General features: G+C 34.9%; 1 protein-coding gene across 1 annotated transcript in view; it reads right to left on the reverse strand.

Moving 5' to 3' along the window:
- The window catches only part of LOC108726095 (uncharacterized), a 51,759-nt gene that overhangs the window by 10,122 nt on the left and 14,892 nt on the right, over positions 1–26,745 (reverse strand). The window contains exons 3-8 of the mRNA XM_018453472.1: positions 8,297–8,446; positions 5,718–5,912; positions 4,168–4,253; positions 3,117–3,313; positions 2,679–2,796; positions 1,658–1,897 (exon numbers count right to left, since the gene is read on the reverse strand). Coding sequence (XP_018308974.1) covers positions 1,658–1,897; positions 2,679–2,796; positions 3,117–3,313; positions 4,168–4,253; positions 5,718–5,912; positions 8,297–8,446 — 986 coding nt within the window. The remainder of the gene's footprint in view (positions 1–1,657; positions 1,898–2,678; positions 2,797–3,116; positions 3,314–4,167; positions 4,254–5,717; positions 5,913–8,296; positions 8,447–26,745) is intronic.

Raw genomic sequence — 26,745 nt, forward strand, 5'->3', positions numbered from 1 at the left:
GCGTGTGCGTGCGTGTGCGTACGTGTGTGTATGTGTGTGTTACATTATGTTTGTAGCTAACCATCTATTTTTAATTAATTTACCCGCTAAATTAAAGTTTATTTCGAGTTTAAACTCTCTCATCGTCAATCCTACCAACAATTTTCGAATGAAATTTCCTGGGCACAAGTTCTCAGATTTATCGCAATAGTAATTATTTTTAGCGCGATAAACTGAGCGTATTTACAAACACGTCAATTTGTAAAGTTCAATAAAGGGTGGAATTTACGAGAACGAGTGAAAATTAAAATTCATCGAGCTCGAACGTATACAAGAGAGAAAAGGATAGAAAAAGAGTAAGGGAGAGCAGAGAGAAATTGAGATAGAAAAAGAGAGGGATTGACGTAACTTGACATGGAAATGATGCACACTGCGAATCGCTATTTGCAGATTTAAAATCTAATATCCTTGTTGACGTGAGGATGTACGTTGTACCCGGAGGTATATTCAATTTAGCGATATTCTCGGTTACCGCATGGCGAGGTTGTTGCCGGCGTACGCAACGGCGATAAAAATAGTTGGCCGAAATCCAAATGGGTTCGCAGCTCGGATTTTTATCTCGGCGAGAGAAACTGTGCGAACACAATGGCCACCACTAGGTCACAACTCGTCCCTTCCGAACTAAGAAACCTAGAACACAATGAATACAATGCGCTAACTATGTCAAATATCCCAAAAATTTCGCCCTATCTTTCGCCAGTTTATCGACTTTGGAGTTGGTTTTTCTTTAAGAGTTGATTTTTCTTTAATTTGATTGAAAACCGTTGCTGTTACTATTTTCATTATTGTAAACTTTAACAACTTTATAACTTGTTAGAAATATTATTTGTTTGATACAATAATATGTTAGTAAATTTTTAAGTCTTTGTACTTTGTAACAAAACGTATTGATTAAATATAAATTATATTAAGATTAAATTGTGAAAATAAATTCAAGGTAAATAAAAAATAAGAAATTGAAGTAAGAGACATTGTAATAAGAGTACTGATAGTTGCCAGTACATTAGAATGAAAATTTTAGATTTTAAAATAAACAATTTATATAAACTTTAAATTATTTAATAGTGGCTTATTATTGAAGATACAATTCTTGAAATATCATCTTCTAATTGCAAAATTGCTCGTAAATTTGATCGAAAAAAGAAAATTCTATTTTTCTGAAATCTCTCCAACACTTAGCTTGTTTCTCTCTGAACAATCAACACTCTTACGCTTCTTATGGAAAACCATAACGTATATCTTTCTTTCCACTTCTCTTCTCTTTCTTGTACTATCTCTTCTCTTTTGCGGTTAGAGAATTAGAAAAAGTAAATTCCCCATTTCAGATTCACCGATAAAGTACAGCGATGAAAAATTCCCTCCGTTTTCAGGAGCAACACTCCGCGTCATGGAATAACAACGTTGCATGAAACTGCATGAATTGGAGCGTTGAAGGAAGTGCACTTTAACTCATCATCCCCGCCAGACTATCCTTTTCCCCCTTACTCCTCTACATATCCTTTCCTCGCCCATTGATGTTACGTGCAACATTTTTCCCGCTCCATGTCGGGTCCCGCTTTGTCGAGGGGCGTCTGAGCCATGATAATCGATCTTCGTTGTATCGTCGAGACCTACTTACGCCAGAGTAGTCTTGCATAGCTTTCGGATGCGAGAAGACGTACATGTAGCTCTTCGGGTACGCCCTTGAATGCAAATTGGCAGTCATTATTAACGGCGCCACGGTGCCGCTATCGGAGAGTGCCTCCAGCACCATGTCTCGATTCTTCATAGCGTACTCTTTCGTGAATCCACTCGAAAAGTCGCCATATTGTTCCAACACCTTCGACAGGATCAACTCCGGCTCCAGCTCGTGCGTCGCCTGAAGAGATATTTCACCTCTGTCAAGTTAACACCCCATCACTCAAAAATCGAAATAAAAATATACGAGCAAAATTAAGTGCTAATTACTCTCATAATAAATAAAATACAGCAATTTCCAGGGTTGGCAAGTAACGCATTTTATATAAATATATATATATATATATTTGTAATATACATATATAATTTACGAATGATTGATTAGCCGGAATGATACGGGAAACATTTCATAAATATTCCGATGAGATACACGTTGCTCGAATTATTATTATTATTTATTATTAAGTAATTTATTAGTAAGTAAAAATTTCAACTAGATAATTACATGTTTAATGCGTTACTTTTTATTAACGAGTAACGTTACGCATAACGTTACGCGGTATTCGTTATAACTTTTTCAGTGTAACGCTTAATAGTGACAAGTTACTTTTCAAAGTGACTTTTCTAACCTTAGTACAACCTTAGCGTTTAGTTAATTAGCGTTACCGTCATAAAAAATTGCAACATCGTCATCAAATTGTTTACTACAAAAAGTAACGACAAAGTAACTGAAAAGTAACGTTTGCCAACCCTGGCAATTTCAAATCTGGAATGGAGAACCTGAGGATTAAGGAGATGAAGGACAGAAGAAGAAGAATGAGCGAAGAATGTAAAGATTTGGAAATTTGAAGTCATAGAAAAGAGAATGTCTTAAGATAAATTCAATAAGAAGGAAGGAAAATAAATTGAACAAGAATTGCTTCATATTGGGATAAACGAACTCAACACATGAGTAAATTTACTTTGGCATGGTCTCGCAGGATTTCATCCCGTTGTCCATCAAGCACGCCGTGTAACAAAGCAACTGGTGGCAGGATGTGAAATTTCTCGGATTCTGTTACACCGTACATCAGATCAAACCTAAAAACAATACGTACAATTTGTTATTTTTAATTTGTTAAATGCAAATAGATGATTTACTTTAAAAATTTTAATCCTTTTATACTTAAAGGAACAAGCATATCCAAAAATTCATTAATCATAATAAATATTAGTAATGGTCATCGGTAAATTAGATAAATATTTTTCACAGTCCATCTATATCTCGCAAACGGTTTTTCAGTTTTTGTAATTTATTATTTTTTGTATATAATAACAGATTAAGATTAACATCTATGTATAAGGATTATTAGATCAGGTTCGTTTCCTATATTATTCAATAGAAAAATTCCAAATTGTACCTGCCGAAGAGCTGGGCGTTCTCCATTAAATTGAGCGGCTTGTCAGGGATGACGGCCCGGTCGATCAACGGTGCGTAGGCCGGCACGTATTTCGGCTTGTGGATTTTCACGTGCAGCAGCCTGTCTACGTCCTGGTTGCGCAAGCAGAGCGCCAATTCGCTGTCGCTGGTGGTGGGACAGTTGAGAGCGTGCGCCACCTGAAAAACGATCCCCGCCATTGCTCACGAGCGCAATGAACGCGGCCAACGACCCTGTACCCTCGGCATCGATGTAACTGTGTATAACGATTCTTCGCCGTGACGAGCAACGATATGTCTTTCCGTCGAATTCAAATCGCGAGTAAAGCAGAAACACGGCGCCGTCGTTTGTGAAACATACGTTACCATGTAAAAACTATGATAAACGGCGGTTTCATCAGAAATGTTTTTAAATTTCGGAATTTTTTCAATTTATGGTGATTCACAAGAGATTCAGAATTCAAACAATTCAGAATTCGAAGATCTAGAATTCATAATATGACAAAACTTACATAGACATGTATAAATAAAAAGCTCAACGTTAGAAAAAAAGTTGAAATCTAAATATCATGAATTATATATACAACGAAAACAAAAAATAAAAGATAAAACGAAAGAATAAGAATTTCTTAAGAGTTGCGATTTCAAACATCTAAAATTCCAAAAGTTTTAGACACATTCATACATTACGAATATCATAATTCATGAAGATAAGTCACTCTATAATCTGAAAATTTATTTGTAAAACGCTTTAAAAAGTATTTTAAATTGAAATTAAGGAATTAGGATGCGAATTCTTCACAACAAAATGCAGATTCGACGTTTCAAGCATCTAAGCATCTAATTTTTATGAACTTGGGAAAAAATAGAAAAATGAGAGGTCTTTCAAATTCCAAAATTAAGTCAATCGTGGAATTAATGATAATAGATGCCGCATGTAGCAATTTGTCATTCCGCGAAACTGAAATCCAAGCGCATCAATCCTCATCTCGCGTTTTTATTGGCGACTATTATGCAGTGGCGTCTTTCTTTACCTGCTTGGTAATTTGCAATGGCGCCTTGCCGATGGCGTCCGCGCTCATTGCCGACCCTGACATCAGAATAGCCCGTTTGAACAATCCTGCACCAACAAAATAAAGATGTCATTGATTAATAACTTAGCTATTTAATATCGCGCTCAGCAGTTCTCAAATTTTATTAAAATGTTAGCACATAGAAAAGAAAAATTGGCCATTAAAAATTAATTTCTTTTTTAATCCGATATTTGAAAATACTCTTGACGTATGAATAGTTTTAAAGATACTTAAACCTAATTGAAGAAGAAATTTATGAAATCATCAATGATATTTAAATAACTTGTTATATAAAAACTTTTTTCCTTGACAATAACAATGTTGAATTTTTAATTTTCCAACTGTGGTTTAACAAATGATTATATTTACGTCATGTGTGGATAAGGAAGGAGTGCAGCTATTAATATAAAATGGCACCAATATTTTTGAGAACCCTCGGCATGGCACGGGCATTTCTGTCTCGACGTGTAAAATATTAAGTCCGGTTATTTTTCATTGCACAATATAATTATTGGCCGGACGTGGTGGCATTGTGCGCCTGGCCGGAAGAGAAAAGTTCCTTTTCCCGACCGCCATTGCGAGTCGGTCGGGTGAAAAATGGTCGACATCTTCTTTCTTGCTTTTGCTCGTTCTCGCTGACCCTGCTGAGCACCGCCGAGTACTCGAAAGTGCTTGAGTGCTCATGGTCGATGTATGCTTGCCATTGAACACGTATAGACTACCGATTCTTAGTCCCTTGTCAAACTCGGAAATATCACAATGCAAGTTCTTACGAATCGGAAAAGATGAGGAAAACTTGAAGGAAGTAATTGAAGTCGTTGAGATCTGAATAAACGACTATTCACTGGTAATATGGTGACCTGATAGTTATATCATGATTATATCATACTCATATCCAGTAATTGAAACGTGTAAAGCAAAATGCTTCAATAATTCAATAATTATCTAAATAGTTCTTTGCACTATATTTCAAATAATTATTATTCAATATTTTATTGATAAATGTTCTCTCACTTTCAAAATTTTAATCACAAATTCCATAAATTCTCTCAAGATCAATGAATCATTCATTCGAAAGTATACCGATCGAATATTGTTTCGACCGTACACATGTATTGCATTTAATACAGGTACACGTATGCCTATCTCTCTCGGCTTGATTCCTTCAATTAATCCCATGATTATCCCTTGCCGACTCGGAAATCGTGATCCCTATATACGATCACTGTACGCTCCTATGACTATGGATAATGTTTCCAATTACAACGAGGAGAAGGATTAACTCGGATTGCATATAGTCCTTTAGTTCTTGCGAGAGAGTATTGTTGCAAACTAGTGAATGTTAAACTTTTTTCTGGACGACTTGTAGAAATTGATAAGACGATAAAATAAGAAATGAAAACTGAACCATAGAAAACAACATTAAGAAAGAAAGACTTTATAGGAGAGAATAAGACAAAAATGTGATTATGTTAATGTGATATAATATACAAACTTCTGTTCCTATTTACCTTTTTTGTTGGCAACTGGACTGATTAGAAGTAGATTAGCAAAGATAGCTCCAGTTCCGTGGCCGACCAAAGTAACGCTATTAGGGTCGCCGCCAAACTCCGCAATGTTTTCCCTTAACCAAAGTAATGCCGCTATTTGATCTAACAGTCCGAAATTGCTTGCTGTATCGTCTCTAATTCCAGGTCTCAGGAAACCTACAGTAAAAGTCTTGCATTTACTACACGAATAAATACCTAAATAATTAATTCATTATTTATAAAAATTGAAAAAGGAAAACGTTTTAGAAAAAATGAAGAAATTAAGAATATGAGATAAACCTTGAAAGCTTGAGATTTCAAAACCTATGCACTAGATAGTTTAAGAAATTGTCACTTGTTATATTTGTTTAAAAGTTTTATACTTCTAATCACTAGAAGCATAAAACTTAAATAGATAACAAATGAGAATTTCGTGAACTAATTAAGAATCTAAAAAGTCAAGGGACTATAAACTTGCGCATTAAGGAACGATGGTCCAAGAGTGTATCTTTAAATTTTTCAACGGTAAGACCTGTTAGAACTGAAAATCCAAGAATCCGTGAAAGAAAGAAGAAAAGCTCATTAAAATAAATCCCATAAATATCCACCTCTCGACAACTTGAAAGCTTCTGAGACACACCTCTCTTTTTTTTGTTTCTTATTGGAGATCTCAAATAACTGGGAATCCAGGTTTCAAGATCCCCGGGGACTCGTGTATTCAGTGTCCCAATTAATTAGCTCCACGGAGATGCAAAATTCTTCCCCTCGTGCTTAAACATGAAGCACTTTCGCGCGGTAACGCGATCACCAGAGCTGTTTTTGCTCGGCAGCCGCTTCGCGCTCGGGACCATATTTTTCCCCTGTTTTGCGCAGGGCGGACATGGTGGCGGCATGGCAGGGCGGGTAGAAGCTATCCGCAGGCTCCTCACGGGCTAACTCCACGGCCGCCTAGAGCGGGTTGGGGCTACTAAGCGCTTCCCCAGCACTTTAACCTAATTTATGATTATGGTTTCGCGTCCGCCTCTTTTTTTCTCCCGCCAACCACTCCACTTACCAGATATACCGAATGTACTCACACCCGCGTACACGTGCGCACCATGAGCTCGTCTATTTGCATCGCGCCGTCGCTGTCATCTCGCGAGAAGGGATTGCCGGAATTTCGCTGTTAACCCCTTCAGGACGACTACGGTACACGACAATTTCGGATTGCAGGTGCCGCGATGCACCACACTTCTGGATGGCAGTTTTTAACGAACTTTTTGAATAATGACGCTTTCGCATGACCGCCCTCGTGCAACGGGAGAGAAATATATACTATTACTACATCAGTTATATACTTTTTTTTTAAGTAACAATGAGAAAAGTGCACACCTGGATAATACACGGAATAATTTAACGTTTTTTCATACCAGAAAGTACCATGTCGCAATCTAGCACGACCTCATTGTTGTTAAATTGCCCGTATGAATACGAATATTTTTATAATGTTTTAACTGAATCGAGCAATCCAAAAGATAAAACTTCATGTTACATCTATGTTACCTCCGCAAATTTTACAAGTGCACAAGACAGCTTTTCTTTTTAGTTTAAAATAGTTGTTTGTGATTAAGATGATATAGTGAAAAGCATCATTTACACTTCCGGTGACGTGATAAATCTACTGCCTTGTATCGTGACCTCGGTAAACTTTCTTTGAAAGCAAAGTCCAATATTGAAAAGCTCGAAGCGATAAAAATTTAGATAGGAAGTTTGCGAAGCAGGCAGCCTTGGTAAACGACAAACCGTAACGAAGTTATTTATACGACACGGTATACAGTTAAAGTATATTAGGCGTTAGTACTTTTCCGCTTGGTGGATCGATCGATAACTCTTTGCTGTTTATAGATAAGAGCAACAAAGATGAGTCATCGATTCGTGCTGCAACGATCTTTGTATCTATCACGGTTCTTTAAACAATTTTTGAAATAAGAAAAGCCTGTATGAGCCAAAGTAATTAACAGTATGTGTAAATTATTGTGTACATTTATAAATAATTACGTACAAAAACACAAATATATATAAGTCAAATACATTTTAACCCCAATTAGAATTCTTTTCAGCGTCTATTGGTAATGTGAGGCGGTAATTAAGTTTCTATCAAATCTTCTATAAAGTCATTATGTTAAGATAATTGAAGTTGAAAAGGGTAGAGAGAGTTAAAAATTTAAAATTCTTTTACAAATAAATACATACAAAAGCATACACTAACTCTTTAAAAAGGTGCTGACCAGCCGACCAAGACGTTAACAGAATGTAGATGGAAGTGGATGAAAGATTCGATCAAAACTTAATTACTACCTCACACTACCAATAAACTGCTCATTGATAATGTGAAGACTCAAAACGAGATCAAAACGTATGTGATTTGCATGTACTTACACTTTTGTACGTAATTATTTATAAATATAATTCGCTCATTGTTAACTGCATTGGCTCATCATATAGACTTTTTTACTTCTTTTTATTTTATAATTCTCATAACCTTATTTTATTATTGGATAAAAAAATTTATGTTTTTTTACCTAGGATACCAAGTCGAAAATTAATTGTAACCAAAACAATGTTGCCGTAAGCCGCTAATATAGTGCCATCGTAAGGATTACCACTGTTCCACTCAAAGCTTTCACCGTGGATGAACATCATAACCGGATACTTTCTCAGATTTTTCTGACCTGAAACGAGAAAGAGAAATTAAATATCTCACAACCATTTTAATATTTGTGTTTAAATATTTATGCAAATGTAATTTGTGCTCTCTTCGTTATTGACATTTAGAAATGAAAACCTTATGGCAACAGTAACCTACATTTTGTAAAAATGAGAAAAATGAATACTCTATGTCACTCATTCATTTTCACCAATATTCCGATACGTTAGCTCGTTGTTGCAGTACGTCTTTAATTATTTAATTAACAAATTTTTCAGCTATTTTTCGAAGATTTTTTATATTAATTAGCAAATAAGAATAAAATCTTCATTACAGCATTATTCTTTAGCGATCGACAATAATTTACCCTCTTCAGCGATGGTAAAATTTTTTATTTGTATTTAAGAAGTTTTCGGATCCTCTGGAACGCTCCTTGAGGATCTCTGATTTACATCAGGCGAAAAATTATCGTCGGAGTTTGTTCGTGAAAATGGAAGCACAGGATTAGTCCCAAAATTTATATCATCCCCCTTGAAAACTATTCACACAGTGAGTTTTCGATATTAGGGTAACTATAAATTCTTCGCCATCCCTATCCTTCGACCGACGTAGTTTCCTTTTAGCACGCGATCCGCAAATTAGACTAGGACGACAGTCTTCTGTAAGATTTATCGGAAAATCCGTTCTGCCAAACTTTCTGCTGACATTTGAATATCGAATTTGTCACTGATTGTAAGTAAATCATTCCTCCTCCGAATACGATAATAAAACACCAGTAGATCAAACGCGATTGTCAGTAATACGAAGTGTCAATATTTATTAGTTAGAGAACAGATTACTGTACATTTCAATTGTTTAAAACTTAATTTATATTTTTCTGAAGTTAATACTTATTTTCTAAAAAAAAACTATTATAAAAGTAAATCCATATTTGTTAAGTATTTTGAGTTTTCCAAATATTTCAAGGTATTTCAAATAATGTTTCTTGAATGAGATAAAGCGATATAAGAGATTCAAGAGATATAAATATCATTTACGTGGCAGGCTACATCGGGAATGAAATGGCAGAGATTTCATCCCTTGGCGACTTCGAGAAGCGGCGATCTAAAAACTCATTTAGCCACGACGCTTATCCCGAGATTTAATTAACGGTTTCAATTATCACCGACGACCGTTCGTCGAACTAACGTATCTCCTATTTCCTCCGAAACGCTCGATAGAATGGCTGGCGCGTACTCGATACACCTCGATAAATCAAGACACTCGATCGCGACATTCTCCCTACCGAATCTTCTTGCCTCCCTTCTGACATCGACAACTCGTCCCATATATCTCACGATGTGAATATCGATTTAGTAATACTTAAGAGCCTCTAGAATATGTTGGAGAATAGTTAATGAATGTGAATTTAAAATAAGTAGAACAAAATATTTAAAAATATAATAAAGCTGCATTAAAATGTTAAATAATGTACACGCTTGTTTTTTTCTTTAAACAAATTTATAATATATACGAAAAGAATGGTTTTGCTGAGGTATTTATAAAATTTAGCTAGATACAGATCTGAAAATCATTTTGTTGGATTAAAATAATTATGTTATAGTATATAGAACTCAAACTGGAATTGTTAGAATATATCAAAACTTTTGTAGCATTTCATCATGCTTGAGTTTTCTCTTTAAAAAAATCTTTTTTTTCACAAAATCATTCTTTCCATTAATATAACTTCACTCTATTACTATATGTTATGGAGATGATCAACACTTTCGTTTTCTCTATAATTAAGTTTTATAAATATGCGCTTTTTTACGCAAAAGTCTTGCATATCGAAAGACATTATACGCATATCATGATATTTATGGAACAGAAGCGACATTGTAACGGGCACAAATATTCTCATTTCTCCTTTATAAGGAACACTGCGATAGTTGCGCTGCACAATCGCGTCCACGCTCGCGTCTCTCCTGGGTCCTATACATCATAACGATCTCGAGCCGAAACAAGCGCCAGGAGAACAAGAGAAAGCGACAGGGGCACGCGATCGTCGCAAAATTTACATGAAAATTGAAAGGCAGATCGATCGATGCGTTCTGCATAAAATTGATGGATCGCGAATCACATGCGCGGAGATATTTTCATCTTGCGTCACGTGAGCGCGCGATTCGCGCGCGTGCAACGGAGCTGCTACCGCTATAAATCACTTCGCGTGAAGCTATATCCTAATAAAAGGAAAACCATTCCTCCACCCGAACGATGGTGTATTTTTCGCTGTAAAAAAGCACACACACGCTCGTAACTTGCTCAAAACGTTTATAAAGGCCGTCTATACGAAATGCATTTTCGTTTTTCTCTAAGAAATGACTAAGATAGTTTTTCAAATCAAATATATATGTATAGATAGAGTTTTCAATTACAAATAGAAAATAATGAACGTAGACATATGATTGTAATAGATCGAATAAACGTGTATAAATAGGATAACGTAGATCAATTTCTTAATGCATGTTCCAAATATTGTTTATCAGAAATAAAAAATATATTGAAACGGAATAAGTTTGTAATAATAACAGTAATAATAATAATAATATCAACAGCAACAGCAGACTTTGCCAAACTGCTAAAATCAGTCAAATACTTTTGAAGATACGTATATAAAGGAATATACAAAATATTTTGGATAATTAAAAACAAAGCATTCAAATATAAATTATATATAATACATAAGTTGAATACATAGTTGAAAATATGTGCGCAATAATTAATGCTGTACTGTACTCTCATAATCTTTTAATTTGGAAAATATTTTTTATTGGAATTAAATTAATTAAAGATTAATTAAAGATAAATTGTATATATTGGAAGATTAATCTAAACTCTTCATGTTAAAATAGGTAGTTCAAATCCAGATTAGGAGAAAAGCGCCACGAACAAATCAATTCTCGATATACGAACGGTTTTTATCGAGCGGCGTAATCAGTTTTATTGGTGTGTTGCTTCTGGCTGGCACGAGATAAATATTTACGAGGCGTCGCGGTGCGCAGAAACGTCGATCTCGTAACTCACAGTGCCTCGAAGAGCAACCTTCCTCCGTTGGTTCGCATGTTCGTGTAAATAATGGATTTACAGCCCTTTTACGGCGTCTCCATATGCCCCGAGAAACCGGTTGACGCGAGCGAACGCCGCATCGATAATGGCGCTGTAAATCAACGAAAATCTCCCTAAAGATCGACCGATACTCTTCTCCCACTCCCTTCTCCGCCTATGACATGGAAACAGCTTCTTTTACGAATGATGAGAAAGACGGGGTGGTAAACCACCCCACGATACGAAGGGTGGAAAATGTGTCAGCCTTCGCCATCTTGCGAAGTTCACAGGAAACTCCTGACAATATCGGTTGCTACAACCCTGTACAGATGTCGGCACAAACATTATTTTGTTCGGGGGTGGAAACGTCATTATTCGTAAGATTTTCACACAAGTCCTTGCAAATCAATACGCTCAAGCCCGCGAAAGCACGCCATCTTTAATCATCTCTAGCCAAGTGATGTTCTTTTATTTATTTTTTCGTTTCCATTAAATTACAATGTCGATCCCTTGATTTCCAGCAGGGCATCAGCCGACTTTGCAGGTTGTTGACATTCTGTATTGTTGCTATTAAAACAATTGGAATCTTAAAAGAAAGGATAAACATTAAAGTTCATTAATTTTTACTTTTTACTTAAAATTGAATAAAACAAAAGGTTTTTAAATTTTAAGTATTGTATCACGTAATAATTGAATCACGATCACAATTTTAGGTTTGATGAAATAGATATAAGCCTAGTTTATAAAAGTAATTTTAATATTATTTATAAGATTAATTTAAGATATTTTAAGATTTATACATATCTCGAAACGTGTGTATGTAGAAAGAGAATCGTCTATATGTGTTGTGTGTGTCATGTGAGTTATTTTTCCATCATTCTGTACTTCAACTTCTCAACGAAATCCCTGGCTGTTATATCACCAGCCATCTTCGGTCACAAGCGACGGGAATTCCCGCAGTCCCGTAAATCGGTATATTCGTCTCGCTCGGGCAAAGTGCGGAGTCGTGTCGGGAATTTTTTGCGACGCGGCCGTTTCGCAAAATCGCGCGAGCTGCCGGCTGAACGCCGGAAATTGGAGGAACGACGGGACATGTACCGACCGTGAGCCTCTCTGCTTTCTTTCGTTTTATCTCCGAGGCAAACCCGAGAAGCTTCTTGACTACTACCTTGTTACGCTTAATTTTGACATATCTCTAGTCTTTACTTGTGTGATTAGAGCGTCAAAATGAACAAAATAATAATGTTGCTAAAACAATAATTGTCAGAAACATGAATCAATTTGAAATTGTACCTAAACCTAAAATCAAATTTTTTTATCAACTTTTTATCGTTATATAAATGTATTTATTAAATATTTCTACATACATAATACAACTACTAAAAACAATTTTTAATTTATAATTTAAAATTGTACGTGAACCTAAAAATCGTGATTTTTTTATCACTTTTATTGTGATCGTATAAATGCATTTGTTAAATATTTCTTCACACAATACGATTAAAAATAATTTTTTAAATATAGAAATAATCCATTTATATAACATAAGAATAAAATAAAGGTATATCTCTACATGAATCCTCTATTAATTGCTTCTACATTATAATATAGATTTACTTATAGGAATAAAACAAAATAGACGGATTGTTTTATTACAAAATATTCCAACGTTGCTTTTGATGTTAAAAACGATAGAGTTTATCGATAACTATTTTCCACACAAAGTACATTTTTTATCTATCATGTTCTCTTCTCTCTCTTTTAGAAATCTCAGATGTTGCGAAATCCGAGTTTATACACCGTGCCTAATCCGTAGAGCGATCGAGTTGTTAAATCCTGTGATTAGTGGGATTTCGCGCTCTTTCTGGCTTTTCGAGAAGACCACGGTACCGTGAGAGATCCGAGTGTTCGATACCGATAGTGCGGTATTGTAGATACATGGTTTGGCAAAGCCTTCCATTATCGTGGACGACGTTATTCAATCCGTAGTACACGTATTCCAATGTACACGCAGAGCGTCTGTGGCAGATAGAATGACGGAACGATGACCCTCTCACATGTGTTACTCCCCATAAACGTTCACGTTTATCGACCGCCCGTAATGAATTCAACTGGAAAATTCAAAATCACTCTTTCTTTTTCTTCTCTAAATCTATCGAGGTCAGTGACACTTGATAAATTATGTCTAGAGCACACTTCAGACGATTTATAATTCCACGATAGTCTCTTATTTATAATTTTATACACATACCATATACCTTGACATAAAATATTTTATTTTATATTTTATGTATATGTGTGTTTCAATTTTTCAAACGCTTTTGTATTACATGGCACATGAAATTATAAACACACAGAATTCTATCCTAAATCCTCACATAAAGTATAGATTATCTAGAAAAAGTTTTATACCGTAAAAATTTGAAAATATTATTTTAGTAATGTATGTCTTTTTATGCAAATGGACGATCTTTATTATAAAAGACCGAAACTTTGGTTGTAGTTCTATATACTTATCGATTGTGAATTGCAAATGAATAACAAAAAGCCAAAATCAATATTCTCTTAATATCTAAAATATTTTTAGACAGCAATAATAAACTTCAAAATTATTGTATAACAAAATATTATTTATTATTTAACAGAATATTTTCAACTTTCTGACAATATGTTAAATTATTTCTTTTATAATAGGAAAGTAACCAAAGTACTCAAAAGAGATCTTGTTATTTACTATGTTTTTGTTTTGTTATGATTTAAATTGGTTACCGCAACTGAGATATTGTGCGTTTGGTGGTCTTGAGACAAAATTTGCCATTTGTTTGGACGACAGCAGTATACCCGTCGACAATTTTGCGAATAATAGCATTGATGGAAAAATAAACAAGAAAAATATTTACGATCACCCGCGGCAGCCACATGAGTTTCTCTCCTTGTTTGTTTTATTTCGATTCTTCTAGTCTCCATTTTATCATGTCTTCGGAATTGTATGTCAGGAAGAATATAACCGCTGATTTCAGTGACGAAACCTCTTCCACTGTCCGCCAGATACAATTTTTGGAGCTGCATATGAGGAATATAAACACATCTTCGGACACGTTTAGCCGCTGCTTTTTAGCACGTATACGATTACTTCACGAGCTTAACATTGCAATTAAGGAAAAACTTAAAACGCATCTCAGGAAAGAATCAACCGAGACTGGTATAGGTAATTAACCCTACTTCGAAATTTCCTTAATTGATATTCGTGGATTTATTACATTTTTATATTTTCGCTTAAAGTTAACGTAATTGAACGATACTTTTTCGTTTTGAAGATAAGAATAAGATTACATAACTTAAAATTGCAAAGAACATTTGTTATAAATAATTTTCCACAGCGTAGTTAAAGAAAATGTCCGTGTCCACTTAATCCGTGAATATCAATTAGGTTACACTATACATATATGTCGATTAATTTAGCAAATTTAACGATGGATTTAATTAATACAAAAGTATTTGAAAAATTTAGAGTAGAAAAAAATTGGGAGTTTTTAGTTACGTACTTGATATTAGAAATTAAAAAAGTTTCATTAAATTAGGGTATAATAAATGTCACTCACACTAAATCTCATTAATTCTCCTCTATTCTCATTATGAAAAGAATTGCGTGAGAATTGTGTTAGCAGTCTTATTTCCAAGCCGTTGACTGTTCTTTTTATCAATGTCCAAAGAGTAATGGTAGCAGTCGTTTTCCAGGATGCGAAACATCCTCAGCATCTGGTCCGACGCCATAGTCTAGAATTGAAGTAATGAGAAAACATCTATAAAGATGTCCACGTCTCTCTTCCTTCAAGATAATAACAATGATTGTACTTGTTCAAAGATTCATGAGGTTATGACAAGAGGTAAAATATACACGTGTCTCTTCATGTGCTGTTGTATACGTGAATACGATTATCTTCATTTCTCGCAATTAAAATAATCGTATTCAACAAGCGCGGCAGTTTTAATTCCCCGTAATCTGTGGTCTTTTGGTACAAACAAAATTTCACTCCTAAACTTTAAAATGAAGCAGGGCAGAGTCTGGTTTCTCCTCTTAAAATATCTTATTAAAACCTATTCGGTAATATAACAGAGATATTGGAAGGTAACTCCGAAGTTTTTCACATTTTTTGAAAGCCTACAAAGAAAGAACGGTTTTGCTAAAGTGTCTAAAAATTTTGTCAGATACAGATTTGAATAGAATTTTGTTGGGTTAAAATAATTATGTAGGACTACTCTCAAGCTGGTTGCTAGAATGTCAAAACTTTTTGCAGCATTGCTTATCATGCTTGAAATTCCTACATAATTATTTTTATGCTCAAACAAATTAATTTTCAGATCTGTATCTAGCTAAATTTTTAGATATTTTAACTTTAGCAAAATCGTACTTTCCGTGAAGAACAGTAAAAACAGATTGCAGACGGAGGATTAGAATGTGTATATCTGATTATTATATCATACGATACATCACAAACGGTACAGCTTTTCGCAGCTTATAAACACTATATTTACGGCATAAACAAATTATATGCATACAATATGAGATGAGGAAAAGAAGAAATCTAGAGGCATTTCCATGGCGTATTAGTATTCGTTTTAAGTCGCGGTCACACTGTAGTGTGACTTTTTCTTCCTCGGGCCGAAAAGCTTTTAAGCTTCGCTTTAAAAAGGACAGTCCGGTTATCGTGGTGCGCGTAAATATGTCTAGACGCGAGGTAGAACCTGCCCGTTTCCTGTCCGCCACGCAGGATAAGCCGCGACTCCTGGCTAGGTTCCGCGGGATAAGTCCTGCGAGTCCTACGCTTCATGCATTTAAACGCGTTCTCTAAAAGCTTTATTGCATTTAATAACGCGATACTGTAACGCTTAGCTTTCCGCTGGAAACGCGATTAACTTGCATTTCTATTATCAGTAATAGTCTTTTATTATTCAAGAATTTATCTGCATTCGCAGTAATGCGGTATTGACCCCGGCAGAGATTAATTTCGACTTTCATCTTTAATGCTCATACGTTTGAAACGTTCCTATGGTTCACTTCTCTCCTCAAAGGAGAATATAATAAAAATTAAAGGAGATGTAAAAGTACGAATTTTTGAGTATTTAAACATGACATCCGCGAGGTTTTACTTTAACTTTAAATTGCTTAAAAGCTTCTAAATTTCCATTGTAAAAGGTTTGAAATATTTTTATAGAAAGAATTTTAATTATAACCTGTAATTATTCAGTTGAGTAAAATGTACCATTATATATATAATCATATTGTTATACAAAAGACATAACATAATTAGACCTTGCAGCTAATTTTTTACTTTAATGCTGAGCTAGTTGTACTCATCTCGCAAACGTGTCCATTTTTTAAATTAAATTTTATATATACGTATGCTTGTATGTCTGTATCTTTGCAGGATTTTCAGATGTCTGTTAGCATCAATAGCAACATTATTAAATCGACAATCAATCTAATTTAAGATGTTAATATTTCAGCTTCAGTTTGCGACTGCCCGACAAACCAAATCAGCGCGTAATTTATAAAAAAATGTATACGCGCACACAACACACACACACACAAAAATTTGTATACGAACATTGTTATAAAGCACCAAGAGTTGTTTCGATCGAAAATTGGATTTTTTCTCTTATTTATTTTATTTTTATCTGCATACAGTATATCATATATATATATATATATACTATACTATTATAAATAAATGATAAGCAATGTTAAATAATAAATAAATAAATATAATACATATCTGTATGTAAAACGTATGTTCAGAATAATTTATTAAAATTCAGAAATCTATCCGAACTTTATAAAACATAAACAAACAATTTTTATTTATAGTAGTTATGAAGTTCCCTTGGTACATTATAATTCAGCTTTGCAATAATCATGAAGTTCCCGGGCAACATTACAATTTCGATTTGCAATAATCATGAAGCTTCCCTCAAAATCAAGCAACTTCGGTTGGAAATGTGGCCGTCCAAATCTAACTCCTCCGATCGTTACTGCATACCTGCCACAGGTCGCAGTTTACCCCACGGGCTACGCACATAATTTATCGCGGAGGAGCCGGTGGAGGGTATGAGAGGGTGGGAGGGGGAGCGGGGGGGAGTTAGGCGACTGGAGAGTTGGCAATTCGAAATGGGAGAGAGAGAGGTTGTATTATACCCTCCCCTTGTCCCCGCTGTTTGTATTTCTACTGCAGCGAGTGTAGCATTGCCTCGAGCGTCGTTTTCCGAAATTACGACACGATACCGTTACATCCGCTTGAGCGATGTACCGCGGCACGTCAATCGTTATACATTCTCCACTATAATCGATCGACCTCACTTCCGGTCAAATACATCACCCGTCTAGACGCCACGGAAGCAACCGCCGTGAATCCGCTGTGGTTTTTGGTGGCGGTTGTCTGCGTGAAAATTTGTGTGCTCCCGATACAGCTCTCTTAAAGTTTTCTATATTTAAAAAATACGAGCTATTTATCTTATTTGGTTTTCTATATTTAGAATACTGACGTTTTCATATATAAAATTATTAAACTTGACAATTTTTTTTTAAATCATTGAAAATATGTATGTAGAACTCATAATCTCTAAAAAAATGTTGGTATTCGCTCATTTCCAACTTACTATTTAAATTCCTTTCCATATTTTGCAAAAAATTTGACAAATTAAAAATTCTAAAAATCCGAAACTTTATAGAAATGTAAATACGTTACAAACATAATTACATAGCTATTTTATTTTGCACAAAATGATTCCATGGGAAAAACGTCGCTTCAAAAAGAATCCAGATTTTTCATATTTTTGCTAATATTATTCTGAAAATAGGAGATACATTTTAAAGGGATGTATTCACCATTAAAACCGTTTTTACCGAAACAAAAAATAGCTGCGTGACTAAATTGTGCTCCATTGTTGTGATTTATTTCTGTAAATTTCATATTTTTTTCACATTACCGAATCTTCATTGTCGGCGCGATTTACAACGAATTACCGACATTCCATTATCATGATCAAAACTCACTGCTAAAAAGGCTCTCATTTTCGCATATTACACTTTACATTTAATGCTATGCATAACTCCCGAGTTGCATTTCGTATATGCATATTGCTATATCTCGGGGCATTCCGTAGAGATTCCTCGCACTCGAGGCTCGTCACGGATATCGCGCGCATTCCTCGCACAAAAGTCGTTACATCGTTACGCCCTCGCATTCAGCTTCGCGTATTTCCCTTTTTCCCTTGTACAGTGTTTCCCTCCGGCCATTTACGTTTACTCGTAGTCGAGTTGTGCGCTGGAGCGTGCCGACTCAACTATACATACATACATACCACGCAGATCTGGATTTTAGGAGACTCTGATTTTGAGCTTTCGCTTGGTGGAAGAGAGAGTTTAAGATTTCTTTCATTTTTTCCAAAGCGCGCGAAAGCTTTTTATACTTTAAGAGTATTCCTTTAAACATCAAATTAGCAGGATTTTTTTAATTGTTACATGATTTTAAAAATACATCAATTTAGAAATTAATTACAATATACTAGCAAAAACATTAAATATTCTTAGGATTTGGACTTTCTTGAATTTATCAATGTCTGAATTATTTCTGAAACGTTTGAAATCTTCAATTTTTTAAATTCTGTTATTTTGAATATTTTGAATTTTGACCTATGAAATTAGAGATTATCCGCTCTTTAGATCGGATGAAATTGGAATTTGATCTGCCCGTAACATAATATAAACCAACGTAAACTAACCAAATCTAACTGTATGCGAGGTGAGGTGAAGCGAGGTATGAATCTCTCCGCGTGTTTCTAGGGTCACTGGTTTTCCAATTAACACGGTCAAAAATGCGCGTATATCGATTTGTCGCTGGCAGATTGTACGTTTGTCCTGAGGCCATTATAAATGAGGGTATTATGACTTTTTATCGCATCGCTGCTGGTTCCAGATTCCGACGATTATATCTCAAAATACCTCATCGAAACGTATGAAATATCGCACGGATACCGTGACCGTAACGATCAATGGCCTCGTGGCAAAAGGCGTCGCGATATATCACATAAAATATGTTAAACCGTAGTACGCTACGTATTGTGTCCACGCTCCATTCATCAAGAATGACTGCAATGAAAAATTCCGAAACGTAAATTCGGAGCAACTATTATCATTTACCACATCATGTTTCGACATACCAGCGATTCCAAAATTTTGCTTTGGGATATTGTGCCTTTGAAATTGCGCTATCGATCGTATCTATTACGCCGTCGATTATATCTACTATATTAATACATTACAAACAACTCTTTGTTAAACTGAAATAAAGGCATTCTCCGAGAATTAATGTGGAAGCCTAAAATAATTTCTTATTTGTATCATAAGAAATCAAGATGCAAAGAGATTCAATTCGGCCGATATCCATTTCATCATTATTTGACACATAATTTCATCTTACAATTGTTAGATTAAATTCGTCGATCTATATATTTAACCTTTACGCAAGGAATCATAATCTTCAAATATTCTTCAATTCATAAAATGCTGATTTGAGAATTACTTATTATTTCTACAATTTAATTGATGAATGGTAAATTTTAATCATTATTTATTTGAATGATAAACTTTACGTACGTAAAGTGTATTTTACAAACATTTAATATGTTGTCATCTTCTTCTAACACATCTTCAGTCATATAATATAATCATCTATAATAAATTATTAAATAATTAGACATTTTTTAAATAATTACTATCTAGCTGTAGATATAACTAAACGTTAAACTGAAAAACTCGCATGAATTATATCAAAGTTTCATTTGATGAATCTATAATTTGAGCTGATAACTCAATGAGCTAATAACCCAAGATTAGAGACTTACGATATGATAACAAATTTTTCCAACATAAATTTGTAAAACAGAGATCTGTTAAACATTATCCAAAATATGAATCTGTAATTAATTATGTTCTCAATTAAAGATTGAAAATTATATAGTATGTGACTATGAATTCCGGCCTAAATGATTCCAAATGAAACTTGAATGAAACATAATGTTATTTTTTTCAAATGCGTGACAATTGACTTATCTAGTTTCTAAACAACTAATTCAATTATCGCAGATGAATGCAGCATTAAAAATACAATCGTCTTTGAACAGGCTGTATGCAAAAACAGGCTGTACAAGGAAAATTGTAGATGTCGAATTTACAGTACAATACGCTAGGTATTCCAGCATTCCGAGGTTAAATGCATTCTTGAAGAAAACACTCGTAAATTGTTCCGCGTAGAGACTAGCACGGAAACGCATTAAGAAGCAGGTTCTCGGTTGAGAGAAGTCGGTGACTCCATTGCCCTTGATGGATAATTGAACGCCAAGGTGAGAGGCGCGTGCTAAAAAAGAATGGGGAAGCCCTTCCTTTGTACCTCTTTGTGCAAAGCGAGGGTTGCAGGTGTCTGTGAGCCTCGCTTCCGCAATCTTTAGTGCGCCGCCTCTTCAGAGAGGCAGTGGCCAACTTAATTTACAGATGGATTTAGAGGACCGTGAGATATCGGGAGAAAATAATTAAATGAAGAACGGCTACTCTCGCCGACTGAAAATACTCTCTAAGTAATGGCTACTCCATGCCGCGTTTCAATCATTGCGCCGTGCTATGGTAGTGGTTTCACTGTTGTTTACCTTTATCTCAATTGTGCTAGGGTTGAGATTAGACCTATTGTGATTTATACAATGTCTAATGTTTGCCTCTTTAAAGACAATGCACAATTGTGAATAATAGAACATCAATTTCAAGAAATACTCTAGAATTTCCAGCTGAAATAGAACGTTATTTTTACTGTCTTTAATATTCGTAATTAATACTATCATTAATTATTATAAATATAACTATATTTATATAATATAAACATATTTTCGAGCAATGCAGGAAATGATTAAATTTATATATTTATATATAATATATATATATATATAGTTCCTTTACTTGAAAAATTATATTCCTAAAACTCTTCTCTCTCTCTCTCTCTCTCTCTCTCTCTCTCTCTCTAGACATATTATTTTTATCATTATTATTGCGATTAGTCAATAATTTCCTATTAAACTGAAAAATAATTTTTTCCCTTTTTGAGAAATTTATTTTTGAATTGCGTTACTTTTGAAGTAAGGAAACGATCTGTAATTGTATAAATCTGAGGGGGGGGATATATTATCTTTTTTAATAAAATTATATTTATATATGAGCAACAATCAACTACTGCTGATAGTAATTTATTATCTTCAAGTTACGTTCCGTATTTATGACAGAAACGGAAGTAATATGTAAAATGACAGAAAAAAGATGGAGAAGAGAATGAATGTTTAGAACATGATTTGTTTCGGGAAAATGCGAAGTTACAGATAGTCTGTGGTGAGTGTGATTGCTTTCATCCATCTTCATAATCCGAATGAGCAGTATCATCGAGGAGGAACCAATCCCATTTCGGTCCATTATCTCTATTTAACTATTTCGACTGCGTCCTACCACGGATGTATAGATGACCGCTCGGCATTTTTACGATGGGAAACTACCCTTACATTGGCGCCGTCTTAGTATTTGCCCATCGAAAGTTCAGATATTTAGAACACTGGACCTTTGAAACTTTCAGCCATTAGAACTTTCAAACTCTGGAACTTTGAATCTTTGGAAATTTCAATCTGTGAAACTTTAGTACCTTGGATAGTTGGAATTGTTAACCTTTAGTGAAATTTGTGGGCTTTTGGATATCTATGATAATGTATCTTAATTCTCACTTTAAGCGATTTCGATATTTTGACATCTGTATTGCTTATTTAATAATTAATTTTGAATATTTTTATACAAATATTTTTTAATATAAATTACATTTTTTTTTTAGATCGAGTTTTATTAAAAGGCCGATAATGGAATTTTAAAGTACGATTGTTTATCGCAGTTACGCCAATGTGGGTAGCTTAGATTTTCGACGAGCGCCATCGCTAGTGTCCGCGCCATTCGAGGATGATGCTACTACCGTTGTGCGGCATATCTGACTGCACTTCAGTCGACTGCAATCTGCTGAGTGGCATGCACATGTAACATTCATCCCACGGTCGGCTCTTGCTGCGCCGCGTCCGCGTGGTATTATGGAACTGACCCGGTCATGGAAACACATCGGCCTTACTGCCAGCCATTGTGCGAGTCATGTTAAGAGGACTTACGATGTCCTGTTACATGCCGGAAGCTCCACCGCGAGTGCCACGATTACCTACTATCTCAATCGATTAAACTCGCGCGAGCAAGTCCCATTGTTACGTCATGAAAGATACTTCCGAATACGTGAATGTTTATTTCAAACATTTCAAAAGCTGTCGACACTTTGAATGTCCATAGTTAGAAATACCTTTCACAATCCTTTTTGGAATTTTTATCCACTATATACTAAAAAATTAAAAGATTATCTATTCTGTCCTTCAAAAATAGGCAATAGTCAGATAAAGATTCAGCCTTTCGAAACTACATTTATGTGCGATTTTTAATTCACGTCAATGGAACTTTGCAAAGCTCGTAAAAAATTTGAAGATCTGACAGATTTCCATTTATATCTGTATGTAGCTTCGTAAAAAATCAATCAAACCGTTATCTGAAATATCAATCTGAAAAGTAGAAATTTCAAGCTATAAAGTGTTCTTTGAATCTCATTTTGATCATTTTTGGCAAAGTTAATTCTGTTGAAAATTACCTATTTTTGGAGGGCAGAATGGACCATCTGTTAATTTTTTTGCGTAGTGTAGTTTGATTGAAACACACTAATCTTTCTTCTTCTTAAGTATATTTTAGAATTCCTTAATTTTCTCGGGTTTATATTTCAAAAGTTCCATATTTTAAAGTTTCAAATTTGCGAAAGGGATTTTCGATAATCTATTTCTCTCTAATGAAAAAATAACAGATATTATTGCCTTTAAGTTTTACACGTTAAAAACATTTATATAAATACCTAAGTATTAATCGTGCAATATCAAAAACTTTATAATAGCAAAGTAGATAATTTTAATATCTCTCTAAGAACTGTACGCACTCAAACGATAATTACCTCAACGACAACGCTATCATAATACCGCTTAAAGCGATCTACGAAGCACATCGCTTCCGTATTTTCATCTACCTCGTTGCCTGTAATTTTCGTCTACTGAATCCTGGTCTCTAACAATCCCTGCAATCCTGGCGTGTAATCCTAGCGAAGAGACTCACTCGGAAGATTAAGACGGACGTCGTTTACAATCTACATTGAAATGCGTAATTTAACGCGGGTTAAGTGAGGTTTAAACCATGGTCAACTAAAAAGGGTTTGTATCACTTCCATCAACTAATTGAAGATAGTACACCGAGATCAACGATGGTCTGCGCACCCGCATCCGTGCATAATGCAAACATCAGCGAATTATGTTTGCGTTGAACAGCTATTTCCGACTGGAATATAAATATTTTAATAACATGCCGGCTGTCGCTGGCTCCTACAAGGAATGAAATATGAACGCCGCTATGTTATCGGGTACAAAAAAGTAGAATCGGATTAAAGCCGTCGTTAGCTTGCTGTCACTTAAAAACAGCTTTTCACATTTGACATTCAATATTGTAGCAATTGCAGATATCATATTTCAATATTGATGGCTGTGTAATAAAAATATAGCGGCATAATTACATTCGCACCAACTCAGTGTTCTTATTTGCTGCACATATACATGACGGTAAAAGACAGATAAAAAATGCTTATACAAGAGGAAAGTCCAATAATTAAAATTTTATTATTAGAGAATTTCTATCTATGAAAATACCAAGTATTTAAGAAAATAGATTGTAAATACGAAAATCTGAAATAAACAATATTAATGATTCGAAGAATGAAACTGCAAAGTACCAAGTCAAATAAAGATCTATACAAAGAATTTGTATAATAAGAATTCCAAAATGCAGAAATTCTAGAAATCAGAGCCGAAATTACGCCAAGAATTTAAAGTGATAAAAATGTTATAAAAAATTCAAGGTGATAAAATTTCCAATACAGTTGGCAAGAATTCAATGGGATTCGTTGAATTCCCATTAGACTTGACGATTTTCCCCAAATTTTGGACGGTGTGACCACTCTGGGACACAATACGTTCCGCTCACAAGAATTTCGTCAAAATAAACGCGGGGGCGTGGCAGGCGCAGAGCGCGTATCGATTCTCGGCGAACGATACGTTTTCGAACGCACGTATTAAACAAGCACTTCTAGAATGCGATAAATAAAATTTGTGAAGCCGCAGAAGATTTTATCGAGCGGAGAGAGTTTAGTTTACTTCGAGCGGAGCTCTCGACCGCTCGGAGAGCGGAATATGGAAGCTAGCAGCGGAAGGGAAGGGCGGGAGGTGAGAAGGATTGTTAGAGACGCTGGCGGAGAAGCGATGGGGATGCGCTGTTAGTAAAATAATAGGAACTTTATCTGAAAGTCTAGACGCTCTCCCACGGAAACAATTATACGGGGTGCGAGAGACTAGGCAGAACAGCTCAGACGAAGCGAGAGGGCGATATTTATATTCATTAGAATGTAAGAAGTCGAGCGGGGCGCAGTTAGTCCGGTCTACTTGCAGCTTGGAGATGCTTAATGGGAGTTGCGCCCGCTGCACGATACCCATTGCGGCCATCTTGCAACGAGAAAAGTGTTGGCTGCCGTTTACGGCCGCATTCATAATTCCTGATGTGCTTCCGCGATAAACTATCCCGACCTCATTAGGAATCGGCCGTCTTACCCGTAGAAATGCTAAAAACGTTTCTGCATTTTTCTTTACTAATGAAATTGTGAAAAATTATTGCGGACAATCGAATCGGAAATCTTTAAAAGAATTTACTATTGGAAAAACAGCACGATCATGTATATTCATATTGTAATGTGTTGAAATTATGTCCGCTAAATATGGTCAGTATTGTAAACAGACACCACATTAATTAGATTGCAAAAGAGCTTGCTAATTCCAACATCAATATTCCATATTCATCGCTTCGAAATGCTCTTCAATAATGCTCGAATAAAATGATTTACGCAAGCCAAATCATGTAAAGTTAATCGGATAAAATGATCCGTATAAAATAAGCAGCATGATATTTACCTTAAGATAATTAATAAATTAATAATAAGTCAACCTACACGTTTGAAGAGTTCTAGTAATCTATATTTTAATTTAGTATTCGAAATTTAGCGAAAGCAATTCGATATAACCTATTCTTCTTCAATAATTGTACAATTACAAAAGTAATTTGGAATTATGTACAAGTGCTTCCAAAACCATGACGTCCAAGATCAGGTAATATAATGTTAATTAGAAATTAAAGATATTAACTGAAGTCGTATATTCGCGTAGTTTCAGCATCAGCAAGCATTTTTCTTTTATCAGCTTTTCTCTCTCGAACATGAAAACTGATAATATCATCATGCATTATTAGCTTTGAGGACGTCTAAAGAGGAAGCCGATGAGTTAACGTTTACGAATTTGTTACCGTAACTTTCAAGATCCGTTCTAAAGCGTTCCGATAACTTTTCCATTATACTGATGCGTGAAGAGAGGCTTCGCGATGCCAGTAAGCTGAGTGTTAGCTTTATTGTCAGTCAAAGGCAAAAGCCGCCGGTAAAATAACGCGCAATGAACTTGCCAAAACTTGCGTAACTTATCGGTTACGTTAATCCTTACAAAAGAACATCAGTTTCGTGATAAATCCTTTAACATATTCGAGACTCTCTCTCCAACAACTAAAGTTTATATAGAATTAATATCAGTAACATTCGTCAATATTAATAAGTAAAGGAAGGAAGAATTAAAGAAGTAAAGAATTACGCACATCTTCGCGTATAGTCTATTTTTTTAAATAATAGAAATAGTAACAATATACAGGGTGAAAAAAATTTAGCCACAAAGTTTTGTGTTTATCAAATCATTAGTAAGGTAAACGTCCGGACACTTACACAAAATTTATTATTATTAATCTCAAATGCTTTTTTTATTACAGTATTATAATTTAATTGCATTTAAAGATTACAATTAAATTATAATGTTACGATTTAAAAAGCGTATTTGAGACTAATATTAACTTAAATAAATAAAGTGTTATGTAAATGGACTTGGGTTATGTCCGGACATAGGTACATGTCCAGTTATTGGAATCGGACAGTACCTATGTCCGGACAGTTA

The sequence above is a fragment of the Mycetomoellerius zeteki genome, unplaced genomic scaffold (assembly GCF_001594055.1).
Source record: "Mycetomoellerius zeteki isolate Tzet28-1 unplaced genomic scaffold, Tzet1.0 scaffold386, whole genome shotgun sequence".
Lineage (NCBI taxonomy): Eukaryota > Metazoa > Arthropoda > Insecta > Hymenoptera > Formicidae > Mycetomoellerius > Mycetomoellerius zeteki.